The sequence below is a fragment of the Capricornis sumatraensis genome, chromosome 15, assembly GCF_032405125.1.
Source record: "Capricornis sumatraensis isolate serow.1 chromosome 15, serow.2, whole genome shotgun sequence".
Taxonomy (NCBI): Eukaryota; Metazoa; Chordata; class Mammalia; order Artiodactyla; family Bovidae; genus Capricornis; species Capricornis sumatraensis.
In genome coordinates, this window is record NC_091083.1 from 37,718,028 (window position 1) to 37,734,008 (window position 15,981).

The 15,981-nt window shown below is 46.8% G+C and overlaps 1 protein-coding gene across 1 annotated transcript in view; it reads right to left on the reverse strand.

Moving 5' to 3' along the window:
• SVIL (supervillin) overlaps positions 1-15,981 on the reverse strand; it is a 110,762-nt gene that overhangs the window by 22,823 nt on the left and 71,958 nt on the right. Inside the window, exons 17-25 of the mRNA XM_068987115.1 lie at positions 15,705-15,852; positions 10,546-10,635; positions 10,374-10,460; positions 8,934-9,111; positions 6,225-6,397; positions 4,343-4,498; positions 2,866-3,002; positions 1,641-1,788; positions 1,371-1,516 (exon numbers count right to left, since the gene is read on the reverse strand). Coding sequence (XP_068843216.1) covers positions 1,371-1,516; positions 1,641-1,788; positions 2,866-3,002; positions 4,343-4,498; positions 6,225-6,397; positions 8,934-9,111; positions 10,374-10,460; positions 10,546-10,635; positions 15,705-15,852 — 1,263 coding nt within the window. The remainder of the gene's footprint in view (positions 1-1,370; positions 1,517-1,640; positions 1,789-2,865; positions 3,003-4,342; positions 4,499-6,224; positions 6,398-8,933; positions 9,112-10,373; positions 10,461-10,545; positions 10,636-15,704; positions 15,853-15,981) is intronic.

The following is a 15,981-nucleotide window of genomic DNA, read 5'->3' on the forward strand; positions in this document are numbered from 1 at the left end:
TAAGAATAGTAGAATTATTATTGCTAAGCAAACTAAGTAGAATTACTAAGCAAACTAGACTCAGTTTCACCTTATCATTAAAATTATTCCTGATGACTTCTTTTACTGTTTCTCCCTTTAAATGCCCATTCACATGAGACAGTCAGTTTAGCTTTGGATGACATTCTTTCTAACACTTTTCTACCCAATGAAACGTAAAGTCCTGATGTGTCTTCCACTTCCTTCTCAACGTTCAGATACTTAATGGTCCTGGATATATATACTCACACACACGCACGCACACACACACACGCGCACACACACACACGCACACACACACACATATGCATGTGTGCTCATTTGCTTCAGTCACGTTTGATTCTTCGTGACCTTATGGACTGCAGCCGCCAGTCTCCTCGGTCTGTGGGACTCTCCAGTTAAGAATACTGGAATGGGTTGCCATGCCCTCTTCTAGAGGATCTTCCCCACCCAGGGATCGAACCCATGTCTCCTGTGGCTCCTGCATGGCAGGTGGATTCTTTTACTGCTGAGCCACTGGGGAAGCCCACAAACACACATATATAAAATATTACATATAAAATTAAATATTTAATAAATATTGTCAGAAAAAAACAATAAAAACATTTATTAATTTAATAAATCTTTACTTATGTGAGAAATAAAAATTTATGGGTTTACTTGGCAAACCTAACAATTATATATACACCTATGATTCATGAAACTCAAGGACTGAAAAATGTTTAATGTTTATATAAAAATCAAGAGACAGGCCTGAGTCATATTTATGTTTGGCCTCCAAAAGAAAAGCCTTCAATGTCCCATGCCTCCTCAGAACAACATTTGTAACTCTATATTAGCAACCAGGTAGCGCAGTGGTAAAGAATATGCCTGCCAGTGCAGGGCATTTAAGAGACACTGGTTCAATCCCTGGGTTGGGGAAGATCCTCTGGAGGAGGAAATGGCAACCCGATCCAGTATTCTTGCCTGGGGAATCCCATGGACAGAGGAGCCTGGTGGGCTACAGTCCATGGGGTTGCAAAGAGTCAGACACAGCTTAGTGAATGAACAACAATTAGCATCTAAGACGGCAGTAATGATTTGAAATCACAAATTGGTAGCCTTTAAAAAGATGTTTCTGGGGACTTCCCTGGGAGTCCAGTGGTTAAGAACGCCCGTTCTTCTACTGCAGGGGCTGTGGGTTCGATCCCTGGTTAGAGAACTTAAGATCTCCCATGCTTCAGGGTGCAGCCAAAAAACCCAAACAAGATGTCTCTGGTCTGTGATGTGCACTAACCCTGGCTAGTGTCTGTCAGGCACTTCGTGTCTGCTTTCCTGGGCAGCCCAGGGCCAAGGCAGAGCCCTCGCCATACCTCTTTTGACTGCAGAAGGGAGCACTTTGGGATCTTCCCCCAGTAGTCATCATCAGGGACGAGTTTGTCATCCATCAGACGGTAAATGCAGTTGGTTTCTATGATGGCCGTTTCGTAGAGCTCATCCTCCTTCGGGTCTCCGGCGGCTTTGGGATAAGAACAGTAAGGGGATGTTATGTTTTCCACTGGAGAGCGGCTGGTTTGCAGGAAGGAAGGAGGAGAGGAGAAGAAGTAGCCAGTCTTCTTCTCCGAGATGCAGTAAACTCTTACATTGGTAACTGGCTTGGCCGCCCAGAAGCTTCCAGAAGTCTTTGGCTGCATGTGTGTGTGTATTAATTCCTTCTTCAACAGTCTGGATATACGTTGCTCTACAACCAAGTTCCCTCTTGGTCTGAATTAAACTCGCGAGTTCTGAGGCCTAAACAGAGAGAGGAACACAGTTACCTGGGCAGACAAGTCCCAGGCCAGGTGGTGGACGGGCTAAGGCTGAAATCAGAAAAGAGAAATGGTGCGTGTCTGAAAGGAAAACCTCGTGACCACAGGGGCCAGGGGCACTGGTTGGCGGTTGTCTACAAAGTCAAGAAAATGTAACTAAAGGACTAGGGAGAATCCATTCTTTAGAGAAACAGTTCTTAGTCTTAAATTCAACAGATCATCCATGATGCTTTTAAGAACACCCATTCTACTAATCAGCCATAAAAAAACAAAATTTGCAGCAACATGGATGCAACTACAGACGATCATACTAAGTGAAGTCAGAAAGAGAAGGACAAATACCATATGATGTCGTATGTGGAGTCTAAAATATGACAGAAATGAACCTATGGAACAGAAAGACTCACAGACAGAGAGAGCAGTCTTGTGGTTGCCAAGGGGGAGGAGACGTGGGAGAGGGATGGGCTAGGAGTTTAGGATTAGAGACGCCAGCTAGCATATACAGGACGGATAAACACTGAGGTTCTATTGTAGAGCACAGGGAACTATACTCAATATCCTGGGAAGAAAAACAGTATGAAAAAGAATGGATGTATAACTGGGCTACTTTGCTCTACAGCAGAAATTAACCCTGTAAATCAGAAATTGACATTGTAAATCAACTATAAGTCAATCAAAAATCAGTAAGTCAAAAAAAAAAAAAATCCCATTTCCTGGTCTTTTCCCATTAAAATCTCACTCAGTACATCAGAGAAGGAACTTCATTAGCACCGGGATAAACAACTTGGAAGTGATGTAGAGGAAGTTTCTTCCTCTACAAACGATGAAGCAGGACTTAAAACCTGGGGGCGTAGGCCAGACTCCTTTGAAAACACCTCCCTGAAGCACTTAATGAGAGGCTTGTTGCAGAGACCTTCCGGAAAAGAAAGAAGACTATCCCCTCTCACTTGAATGAGACACTGAGGCTTTGAGAAGCTTTCTAGGGGTCTGGCCACTGGAAGAATGTCCTGTGTCTAAAGGAGACGCAGAACCAAGCCACCCTCATTCCTTAGACACTGACCTTCGCCTTCTCGATCACGTTGGCGAACTCTCCAACCCACAGGAAGCAGTGATGGGGGGAGAGCAGGAGGAAGCAGTCCCCGCTGTTGAGGGAGGACGCGCGAGGCTCCACCAGCCGCGTCTGCACGTGTCTTCTTCCTGAACACGGGGCAGAGGTCACCGTCTCCTCGAGAGGAGCCCTGTCCCCCCGTCCCAGCAGGACCTGCCGGGACGCATCCCACATCCAGAGCAGCCCTGCTCCTGACTCTGCCTCCTGGCCAGTCTCCTCTGCTCACCCGAGCTCCCGTGACCCAGGGGACCTAAGTCACAGCCTTGAGGATGACTTTCCCTGGTGGCATGTCCCAAGAGTCACCACCAGGACCACTAGCACTGTCCTGTTACAGCGTGGGGATCCATTAAGGCTCCCTCCCCAGGGATGCTGGCAAACACCCTGTCTCCCCTCTCCCAGTCTCTCTCCACTCAGCCCGCCTCCTACACTGAGCAGCCTCTGTGGGCCAGGCAATCAGAGCGCCCTTCAGAGAACCTCTTGGTCCTTGGTAACCCTGAGTCTACAGAGGAACCAGCTTAGAGGGAAGCCCTGCCTTGTGCAGCTTCCAACACCTTCTCCTAAATGGTTTCCATCTTCCCACAGTCACACCAATAGTGCCGTCCCAGCGCTACAACATGGGAACGGAGGCGGGGGTCTGCACTTGTCACTGGTCTTTTAAATATGCTACAAGGGACAGTGGTTGTGCAGACACAAACTGGAAACTGCCAGAAAAGCAAAGGATACGCCCTCCTTGTCTTGAGCCTGAATCTACAGCAGTGCTGCTGCTGCTGCTTAGTCACTTCAGTCGTGTCCGACTCTGTGCGACCCCATTGACGGCAGCCCACCAGGCTTCCCCGTCCCTGGGATTCTCCAGGCAAGAACACTGGAGCGGGTTGCCATTTCCTTCTCCAATACAGCAGTGCTACTGGGGGGCAGCTAATCACTGCAGGGCAGCCCAGAGCCCTCTGGCTGTGGGGGAAGCTCCTTGGTAAAGAGTGGGGGAAGGAAGGTGTTGGCCACCCTTCTGTGCTCCCTCATTCCCTTCTCCAAGAACACCAATCTCTCCCTCTGGCTCCCTGACTCCAGCTGACCCCAGTGAGGACGACAGAGTGGGGCAAACACTCTGATGGCCGCGGGGGCATCTGGTGACCACAGGCACTGTGTGGCCAGGGTCACGGGAAAGGGCGCAGCAGCAAGAACTGGGATTGTGGGATCAGATGGACCAGGGTCACAGTCAGCTCTGCTGCTCAGCAGCTGTGGGGGGCCCGTCACCAAGCTCAGGGGCTGAATGCTTCCCACCTCGTGAGATTTTGCAAAGCTGGGGTTAGATGCGGTAGTGCCCAGGGGGCTCTCCAGAGCATGTGTTCCCTCCTCCTGTCAGGCAAGTGGGGGGAACCCAGGCCTCCAGACAAAAACTGGGGTTGCGTGTCATCCTCTCGGCTCTCAATACCTTTAACCTGCAGCAGCATCAGCTTCTTGTAGGGCACTGCGCTGTTGTTGGAATTCTGTTCCGTCAGGTTGACGCTCCGCAGGCTGACGTTGCTAAAGTTTTCTTTGCTGGCTAACCCCGCCAGGGTGACTTCTGAGAAGCTGGAGTTGGCGGACACTGGGAAGATTGAAGGATGAAAGAGAGCACAGGGCAGTGAGACATTGGGAAGAAAGGACAAGGTTCATACTCAGTGATCATGCATTAACAATCACTGCTCTTTTCTTTTCAAGCTAGTCCTGAGGGGGAAAACATACTCTTGTCTGATGAGCTCTGGGAAGCTCTGTTAGGAATTAAACACAGGATTGAAAATATAAATGCTTGTTGACAGGTGTCACCCCATCCATGCAGAGAGATAAGAAATGAGTGTAGACCAACAACCTCAGTATAAAATTAGGAGCTGGACTCATTTGCTGCAATTCCACTAAAGCCGTTATAATTCCTAACAGGGTTTAGATGTTGAAAATGCTTTCCTGAGGGGGACTGTTGGATAACTCCCATCCAGTCTTTATATGCAGAAAAGCAGGCACTCTGTGAGGCTTGGTTTAGTTCTCATCTTTTCCTGAAGGCAGAGTGAACAACTAGATGACCTCTTGGGATCCTTTGCTCTCAGATTTAAGATTGTAATAAGACGCTAGGTTCTCAGTGTGAACCAACAAATGTACATGTGCCCCCGAAAAGTGGAGGCAGAATTAAAGTACACAGAATCTGTGACAATAAATCTTTATTTCTCCAGTTCTTTGTTTTAAGAAGTATGTACATGCTAGAGAGAAACTTGGAAAATTACTTCGCTGGGATGAAGTTCTAACACCGAAGAGATATACCACCACTTCACAATTCATATGGCTCAGAGAGTCTGAAATATACTTATTTAGTAAAACAATTATAATGAAAAGACTCAACCACCTCATCTAAATATTCTATTTCTAAAAATAAAAAAACAACTTTGGTAAGTAGGTTTATGAGTGCTATAGGAAAATAAAAATGATAGCAAGAATATTCAGACCCGCAAGATTATGCCTAGCTCCAGCAGGACAAGCGCTGTTTCAGAACTGGACCCCCATGTGGCTGGGCAGAGGAAAGCTGATGGCTGAGCCTGAAATGGGAACAAAGCCTGGGGGCTGCTCCTCACTTTCATCACCGCCCTACCCCTACTGCCCGCTCCCACCACTCCTCTCAACCCACATCCCAACTTCAAGGAGCCCAAGGTCCCCTCTAAAGCAATGTGAAAAGCACTGGTTTGTACTTTAATTAACAGCGTAGAATCTAGGATTAGGCAAAGCAGGGATGTGGGACACTTGCCCATGAAAGAGCAAATTTCCTCTAGAATCAAATGGAGTGGAGAACTGCCAAGTTTGGAAATGGACTAAATTATAAAGCCCAACCTCCCTTTCCTCCAGCCTCTGGAAAGAAAACTCAAAAAGACTTAAATGAACAGAGGGCTTCCCTGGTGGCTCAGACAGTAAAGAATCTGCCTGCAATGCAGGAGACCTGGGTTCAATCCCTGGGTCGAGAAGAGCCTCTGGAGAAGGGAATGGCTCCCCACTCCAGTATGCTTGCCTGGAGAATCCCCATGGTGGGCTCCAGCCGTTGGGGTCGCAAAGAGTCATGACTGAGTGACTAACACTTTTACTTTATGTGAACAGATGGGCCACACTTAAGAGTTTCTGTGAGAAGTCTTCACCCTCCAAGCAGATTTTCTGCAGGTGTGCATGCGTGGGTACAAACGCACTCATTTGTCTCTCACGAGTGTCTCTGAGCACCGTGGCTGGCCTTTGAAGGGCAGGAAAATGAGAGATGGAGTCACCTGCCCGAGCACACAGCTGGGGGTGGGCCCCAAACTCACACTTTTCGACTTTCATCCGCTTTGACTCCACGAAGGCCACGTTCAGTCTCTGCTCAGTGTACTCCTGCAGGAGATCTTCCCTCGCGGCCAGCATCTTCAGGGGGTTTTTGGAAGCCTGGACCCGGCGCTTGGGCCGCACGGCACGCTTGTGCTCAGCCACGGAGGATGTCAACCTATGAGGCAGAGCAGAGCTGCTGTGGCCCAGGGCTGCAGTCTCACCCACACTCAGGGGTTTGCAGGTCTCTGACCTGGACCATCCAGCTCCACAGTTTCATTTCTCGACTGCATTATAAATCTTACAGCTCCTCCTCCTCCTCCTGCCACTCCACCAACAGTCAGAGGATCTTGGAAGGTTGAAGCCCATTTGGGTCCAGATCCCAGCCAATCCTAGGAGCCCTGCTCTCATGACGCCTCTGGGATTTCACCTGGAGGAACAGCTGGTGCCTCTGGGGCAGCCCACCCCACTCCTGGTCAGCGTTGATGGGTGAAAGTCCTTCCCTGTTATCATCACCCCCCTTCCTCCGCAGCATCCTGATCACTTCCTGTTGGAAAAGAATCGCCTTTCCTTCTCTGGGCTCTCTAGCAAGCCCTCTGAGACTAGTCAGGCATTGCTTCTCGATTTAACCCTCCTTCCTGCAGACTCAACTTCCTCTCCATGTCAGTTTTTCAGTTCCCAATTCTCCCATTACTATTCTCCTCCCAACTCACTGTCCCCCTTTGGAAAATAAGCACTATTTTGAAGAGTATATAGAAATAAAAAGAGGCCCCCAAACTAACTATGACCCTCTCTCTCTCTCACGCACACACACACACACACACAACTCTCTGGGGCTGAACACCAGACATGAAGATGGAGGTACACTCTGTCACAGAGTTTCCCAGCAGACTCTAGCTGCTTTTAACATCCAAGTGCATGGATCTCTGTCCCTGGAGGTCCTCTTTCATACATAACATTATCATCTGTGTATGTGTGTAAACACGACATTTCAATGTTCAAATTGTATGTAACAATTTAAACAATGACATCTGGATGAGGAGGAAATTGAGAAATGGTCCAATAACCATGTATGCAAATAATACCCAATATTAAAGGTGGGGAGTAGCAAACTGTTCATTTTCTTAAGATAGCAAATTGAAAAAAAAAAACTGAACACACTGAAAAATGCAGAATGGGTATCAGGAACAGCTTAAGGAAAAATTTATGATGACCTTGCAGACTTCTGGGAGAGACAGGCTCTCTGACAAATTGGTGGGAAGCAGATCAATGTGGATGGCTGTGGGGTAAGCTCACCCAGCATGCTCTCCCTGCTTCTGGTAGGTGGTCCTGGATTTGCCTTTGTGAGGACTGCCTCCCTCCATGCCCCGCCCTCTATCCCAGCTCCAGAGCTGGGGGGGATCCAGAGACCACCACTAGCCTATCAGCATCTTCCATCCCCTTGGCCGCAATGATGGCTGCAGGGCTGCGTGCAGACCTGAGCTCCTCCTAGGACTGCTGGGCAGGGTGACTGCCTGAATAGGAGTGGCCACACAGCGGGGCTATAAATCTGGAGTGAGGGGTGACCATCTAACATGGAGACAGCCTGAGAGGGAAGCTGGCACAAGAGAGACCTTATTCTGAGCCCCCTGAACCTGAGGTCACACCTGCACTTTTTAAGGAGTGAACCTGTAAATCCCTCCACACTTCTCTTCTGCTAAAGCTGGTTGGACTTGCCTTTCTTTGCAGCATTTGAGATCAAAGGAATTCTAACACCATGAACACTTTTCTTTAGTGGTGTAGCCAAATTTCTGTGTGAAGAGGGACCTGGGACAGCACTGATAAAACTCTCGGATCTATTGATCTTATCAATGATGGCAAATTTCATTGATTTTAGTTTTCAAAGTTGAGTAAGAATTCGACACGTCAAATGAAAGAGAGGCATAAAAATGTTGGTTAACCAGCGTTCATGAAGTCTGAAAGCAATAGTTGAGTGATGTGAAAAACCCATCACATTATTTTTATGGACCAGGCACATGGTGTGGATGCAAGGCTTTCTGGCAGAGAGGACGTCAGTCCTGGGCACGCAAGCTCCATCTACTCCAGTGTCTAGTTCTAGAGAATAGTGATTTTGAGACAAGCTGGGACCTGGGACTTGAGAACTTTTTCTGCAGTGATAACAGCTGGACAAATATCTCCTCTAGCAACAAAATATGAAGACACTATAAGGGACTAAAAATAACTTCGTGCATGTGCAATTGGGGCAAATTATGGACAACAAAATACAAAAAGTCCAAAAAGACCCAACTGCCATTTCTGAAGAGCTGGGAGCAAAACCAGGGCACTGCACATACCTGCTGTACTCAACACCACCAAAGGCGTGGGTAAACTACCTAAGCCACCCACCCTCCTGGTCCAAACCCTGGACACACCCCTTCCCTTACCCCATAGAAGGAACATGCTCGCCCCACCTCAGGGAGCCAGCAAGGGCACCTGTCACTTGTTCTTCCTTCCTCCTGCTGCAGCAGGGGCCCCACCCCAGTAAAGCCTTGCCTGCATTTCCTGTCTGGCCTCAGATTAATTTCTATTGATTGGGGAAGGTCAAGGACCCTGTCGGTGTCAGTCTGGCTATTCTATCGCAGAAGGTGATAACGGTGAGAGAATAAAGTGCTATGCAGAGGCCGGTGAAGGGATCCATTCTCCTGGGGTGAATGATGGGAACTGAAATAACTTACTTGGGGGCATAAGGATCAAAAATGACATCAAAATCCTCGTCCAGCTCCACAGGGCTTCTCGGTAGAGAGGAGTCCACGCTGCGGTAAAACTTGGCAAAGGTTTCGTCATCGTCTGGCTTCATCACCTCTTTCACCGATTTCCCAGTGACAGTGAGGACTGTTTCTTGCATCCCACCAACTATCAACAAACAAGCAAATCAATGTGTGTAAAAACATGACTTCAACTCTGCTTCACTATCTTAAAAATTACTTTCTTCCCGCTAAGGTCCAGGAGTGGCGCAAGCATGACTGCTCCCAGATTCTGCAGACGCTTCTCGGGCACCAGCTGTCTTCTCAGGAAAGGGCTGAACAAAGCCCGCCCTGGGAGTGGGAGGAGGTGGGAAGCTGAAGTCACTGACAGTTTCTGAACCTGTTCTTTTTGCTCTTGGAGACAGAACTAGCCTCAGCTTTGTTCTAGATCAAGGTTAGGTAAAATCTTTTTCTGCAAAGGGCCATGTAGTAAATATTGTAGGCTTTGCATGGGAGGCTATTTGACTTGAGCTGCAACTTTCACGAAGCTGCAGCTATAGCACAAAATTAACTATTACCAATAAGCTAACAGATGGGCATTACTGTGTTCCAATAAAACTTTATTTACAAATACAGATGGGAAGCTGGATTAGTCTGCTGGCCTCTGGGCTAGATACCTGTTACACACAGGTAATAAACTGTGAATTGTTTGTATTCTTTGCCTTGCCAGCTTGGTTATTATATGACACTTTTATATTTCTAGTTTAAAGTGGTTGTTTGTATTATTTTCAACCTATAGGGGACATTGTCAATAGTAGGTACTTAGTAATAGGTAAGTTTTAAGTACTGGATGTTTTTCTTAAGAGACAAGGCTACTTCTGCATGTTATCCTTTAATTTTATATACTTCATAGACTTTTGTATTAAGATCTTTATTTATTCACTACAATTTTCTTCTAGAAACTATTTGTGACAATCAGATATAATAGCAGCTGCTACCTTATTGGAAAATGACATATACAATCAGATCATGTTGATTTCATGTCATAATCTACTTTCAGGGTTAAAAGCAATTATTGAGTCTACAATCCTGACTGGATAACATCCCAAGAGTTTAGATCCAGGCACAAATGTGCTATTGGGAGCCACCTACGGAGTACATTATCAAGTGAATCAGAGCTTAGTAATCTAATCCGTGTTGACCAATAAATTAACTTTTAAAATATAACATAAGATAATGCTTACAGTACGCACTGGTTAAGTCCTAATAGAAGACAATTTAGCTAAGGAGAAAAAAGCAATTCATGTTGGGATTCAGAGATTCTGCAAGTGGGGTAGGTATTTTTAGGTTTCCTGAGCTACCCACTGAACCTTGAGCCACACCAGCCACACACACGTGAACCACAGCTTCCCTCTGGCTCCTGATATGTACCTTTGTTATTCAGCCTTCTTAAGAAGGTTTCCAGCCTGTCCAGCTTGAGGTCCGACTCTAACTGCATGTCTGGTCTGGCTTCGATATCTGGGCAAGTAGGAAACACAGTGAGAGAAGCACTGAGGGCTCTTCTGACCGCAAACCCCTTGCACGTCAGGGCCTCGTGACTCACCTTCCAGGGGTTTGGAAACTGGTGTAGTGCCCCTTGTTTTGCTGCAAACAGGGGATGCTACCGGGGTGATGGCAGTGGGGGACGCCAGACCTGCAGGGAAAACAGAGAAGCAACTGAGCATCTCAGGATCACTTCTGGAAATTCCCAGGACCCTGAGGGAGTGCCATGAGCCCCAACAGAGACCTAACAATTTAGAGAATTTACAAACAGACATGGGACACACACACTTACAGGAAAACTGCCCACACAGACAAGGTTTTATTGTTTCTAAGGCCTGCAGCAGCTGTCAGTCTGCCATTCCACACTGAACAATGAAGACACATCCCTAACATGCAGATAGGATAAGAGAGTGCAGACGGTGATCGAAATGTCCTTGAACAAAGGGAATATTGACTTCTGAAGGCCTTTCGGGCACTGGAGGTAGCTGAAGAGAAAGTGTACCGTTGTCCCTCGGTATCTACAAGGGACTGGTCCCAGGACCTCCTGTGGGTACCAACATCCACGTGGATGCTCAAAAGTCCTTTATATTAAATGGTATATTTGCATATAATCTACACACATCCTCCCATATGCTCTAAATCATCTCTACATGACTCCTAATACCGAAGATGATGTAAATGCTTTGTAAAGAGTTGGTGTAGCAAATTCAAGTTTTGCTTTTCTGGAATTTTATAGAATTTAAAAAAAAATTTTTTTTTATTGTGGTTGGTTGGATTTGTAGCTGCAGAACTCAAGAAGGCGGAGGGCTAGTTGTTTCTGTAACATCTCTCCAGGGGAAACAGAGACCTGGGCTGTCATGCTGGCCGGCGAGTTCCCCAGCCCTGGAGTTGTCCTCCCGGCTGAGGGGATGTGGGGACAGTCTGGCCTTTAGGGGCATCATCAGAGTGTGATCTACTAGGCAATTACCCAGAGAGTGCTAGGCTTTGTAAGAAAGACACAAGAGTAACAGTTTACATATGTGCGGATGTTGGAAAGTCAGGCTGGTCTTCAGTGTGGCTGGGAACTAGGGACATGCTTTCACCTGCATCTTTAGAGGAGTTGGATGGGGACTCTCTAAGCAGAAAAATGATAAGAGACACATAGAAAGGGAAGGCAAACATTCCAGCATGAAGACGGCATCTGATTAGGCCAGAAAACTGAATAAAGACATAGATGAGTATTTTTTCCTAAACTTAGAAGGGATTTGCAAGGGGGGAAGGACGGGTAATTGGTACACATACAAAGAACAAAATGAGATGTTAACATTCTCTGTATCCATTTTTATTAAAAGAGAAAGCATTAGGTGACATTGCTATGTTATCGCATCCGAGAGACCACATCTGAGAACCACATCCTGAGAATGTGTAAGTCATGATCACTTACAAGGAAAAAAACCAAGTGAATGGATCTGCTCCTCCCTTCTGTGAGTTGGAGAGGAAGATGTTTGTTACACCATAAAACTTGGAAGGAAAAATACTGAAATGCAGTTTACAACTGAAATTTTAGATGACATTCCAGAAGCTTCTCTGGTAGCTCAGATGGTTAAAGAGTCTGCCTGCAATGCAGGAGAACCACTGGGTTGGGAAGATCCCCTGGAGAAGGGAATGGCTACCCACTCCAGTATTCTTGCCTGGGGAATCCCATGGACAGAGGAGCCTAGTAGGCTGCAGTCCATGGGGCTGCAAAGAGTCAGACACGACTGAGCGACTGACACTTTCCAGAAGTACTTCTCAACATGTACACATACTTCCTTACTGATGTCAATAACGTTAAAAAAAAAAAATCTTTATAAGATCTGCAAAGTTTATATCTGAGTGAAAGTCCATTTTCTTGAAAGATATTAAAAATAAGTAAAATTTGGTATCAAAGGCTGGGACAGTAGCTCATTACCTGCTAAAAGGATGTGTAAGAGACATGGGGACATAACATTAGCACAGAGGTTATTCACTCTGAAGCCAATGAACAGGCTTGACACCAGCCTTTGTCCAGTTAGGGTGCCCCCTGCTGCCCATTCAGGCAGCTGCACCCGTGAGCTCTTAAAGGTGCACCCGCTCTTTCCAGCTAGAGACAGGGTTTGTCTGTGATGCGGGCAATGGCACCCCACTCCAGTACTCTTGCCTGGAAAATCCTATGGGTGGAGGAGCCTGGTAGGCTGCAGTCCATGGGATCGCGAAGAATTGGACATGACTGAGCGACTTCACTTTCACTTTGCACTTTCATGCATTGGAGAAGGAAATGGCAACCCACTCCAGTGTTCTTGCCTGGAGGATCCCAGGGACGGGGGAGCCTGGTAGGCTGCCGTCTATGCGGTTGCACAGAGTCGGACACAACTGAAGCAACTCAGCAGCAGTGATGGGGGCAGGCATATAGATTTAAGTTTCACACTGTTAAATCACTCCCCATAGCTCTTTTCAATGAATTCTATGGACAATAACCAGTCACCTGTTCTCTTAGAGGACATTTTACATCTTTTAAAAATCGTATTTATTTAATTCCTTGGCTGTACTGCACAGCATGTAGGATCTTAGTTCCCTGACCAGAAGTCAAGCCCGTGCCCTCCCCGCTGCACTGGAAGCACAGAGTCCTAAGCACTGAACTGCCAGGGAAGTCCCTCAGCTCTCTCTTCTTCAAAGGCATACTCTGAATATCTTCCTTCCAGGAGAAATCTACAATACAACAGAAATCTATGGAGTACTCACTGATCTGTGGACTCTACGAATATAAAAAGGGGGACAGCCCTAATGAGGTGAGGGGAGAAAACAGCTCCTGGGGTGAGAGAATGAAAATCAGGCTACAGAGGCCTCTTGGCCACTCACTGCTACACTGTCATCTGATGAGACAGGAAGTGTGGGGACAGTTTCATTCTTTGGCAAGTGTAGTAAATCAGATGTTCCACCACTGAAAATCCAAAAGAGCCAACGGCTCAGTGAAGCGCACGACTGTGCAGGTGATAACAAACACCAGTGAAGCGGGCCACCGATGTTTCACTAGATGGAAAGCTCAGCAAAGCCATTTCCCGAGCAGAGCCACAAAGCAGCTGTTAAATCAAGATCCTTGATTTATTCAGGAACATGTGAAAGGAAACTCATCCACTAAGGGAGGAGGAGGGTCCCTGATTCTGTTCTCCATAACTGCCTAGGAGCAAGGCTGCTGCTGCTGCTAAGTCGCTTCAGTCGTGTCCGACTCTTTGCGACCCTATGGACAAAAGCCCTTCAGGTTCCTCTGTCCATGGGATTCTCCAGCCAAGAATACTGGAGTGGGTTGCCATCCCTCCTTCAAGGGATCTTCCTGACCAGGGATCAAACCTGCATCTCCTGCAACTCCTGCACTGCAGGCAGATTCTTTATCACCTGCAAATATATACGGGCTGCTGCTGCTGCTGCTAAGTCGCTTCAGTCGTGTCCGACTCTGTGCGACCCCATAGACGGCACCCCACCAGGCTCCCCCGTCCCTGGGATTCTCCAGGCAAGAACACTGGAGCGGGTTGCCATTTCCTTCTCCAATGCATGAAAGTAAAAAGTGAAAGTGAAGTCGCTCAGTCGTGTCTGATTCTTCGCGACTCCACGGACTGCAGCCTACCAGGCTCCTCCATCCATGGGATTTTCCAGGCAAGAGTACTGGAGTGGGGTGCCGTTGCCTTCTCCGAGGAGCAAGGCTACTTCCTCTGATATCCCCATGGACAGGGACAGTGGTATCTGGTAGTAAGGACCAGGCTTCAGATATATTATGATTTTTAAGATGAAAGACAAAAAAATGAAACCCAAGTAAAAGGTCATCAGGATAAAAGGCCAGGCTAGAAGCTGGAAGATCTAAGCTATGGTTCAAGTTCTCATTGTGGGCCTGAAGAATCTGCTTTTGTTAACATAGGGATGGGGGTCATGCAAAGGAGATAGTTCTGTGACTTGGTGACAAAAATCCTCAAATGCCACCTCATTCTGAGAGTAAATTACCTTCTGTTATCCTTTGATAATTCCAAGATTGTTGTTGTTGTTTAGTCGCTAAGTCATGTCTCTTTTGTGACTCCATGGACTGTAGCCCCTCAGGCTCCTCTGTCCATGGGATTTCCCAGGCAGGAATACTGGAGTGGGTTGCCATTTCCTTCTCCAGGGGATCTTCCCAACCCAGGGACTGAACCTTGTCTCCTGCCTTGGCAGGTGGATTCTTTACCACTGAGCCATCAGGGCTTCCCTAAATTCCAATATTAGTTAAGAATAAATTTGTTAGAAAGGATTCTTCCACCAATATTTGGGTTAATCTCAGTTCAAGAGTTTCCTCTCCCTTCCTTCCTTCCTTCTGCAGATACTTATCCTGAGCCTACAATGATGTAGGCTCCATCTATGACTGAGGATCCCAAAGGGTATTGAGAAAAGCGAACTGCAAACCTATGAAGCAGATGACAATATAAGTTAATTCTATTGATTGAGAAAACCTTCATCACTAAATTGAGAAATTTACTCAAACAATAGCTTGGAAAATGAAGGTATGTGCGTGCACGTTGACAAAGGGACCCGGATTTTAACCATTTCCTACAGGCTGTGGAGCTGCAGAGCTCTCTGACGACTTGATGAACCATGGGGTTCATCAGTTTCACAAATCTTTGGATTCCCACTGAAAATCAGTTTCAAGAGCTGAGCTGCAGAGAAATGACCTGTCTTCAGGGAAATCTCACTTTCCTGGAAATGGATACATCTTTTAGACATTCAATAAGACATCTCTGGAAACAGGGCTTTGTAGCCAGGGAACTCTGGGTTGATGGAAAGAGACCTGGGAATTACCCTAAATGGAAGACGACGAACTTCTGCACTGAGAAAGGCTTATTTGAATGAACTAATTGCCAGATGGCAAGAAAATGGAAATAATTTCCAAGCAATTACAGGAAAGGACTAAAAGTTTGATAGCAGATCTGCAAAACTGCTCTTTGATACCTGGGCATTTCCAAATGACTGTTCTGAAATGTGACTAACTGAATCACGTGTCACGTTGAAGACGATACTGTCATAAGAAGATTTTCAATTGGAGTAGCTCACAAAATGTGTACATAACTTCAGTTAAGAGTGAAAACCAGAAAAGACCAAGGCTTGGTTTTTTAAAGTGAGCTATCCTATGCCACCCTCCCTTCTGTGGGTGATGGAGCTCACACACAGGTCCACACTGGCGCATACACACACACACACTCTGACCTCGCTTCACCATCCTGCCAGCCACGGTAAACTGGGTAGAGTCGTTGGCTGCTCCTTTGCCCCTGGTCTTCCAGGCGTCCTCTCTCACGGTGATGAGATGCTTTCTCTCTTCGATAGTCATCTGGCTCTCTCGACTTTCTGTGACCCGCTGTTTGCAGCGTATACCAGGGAGAAAACAGGAGAGGAAGTCACAGAGGCATGAATGTTAGCATGGAGCATTTCATGAGCTGGAAAGCAAAGAGGAGTCCTGCACTGGCCCCTAATGTCCACAGCTGTT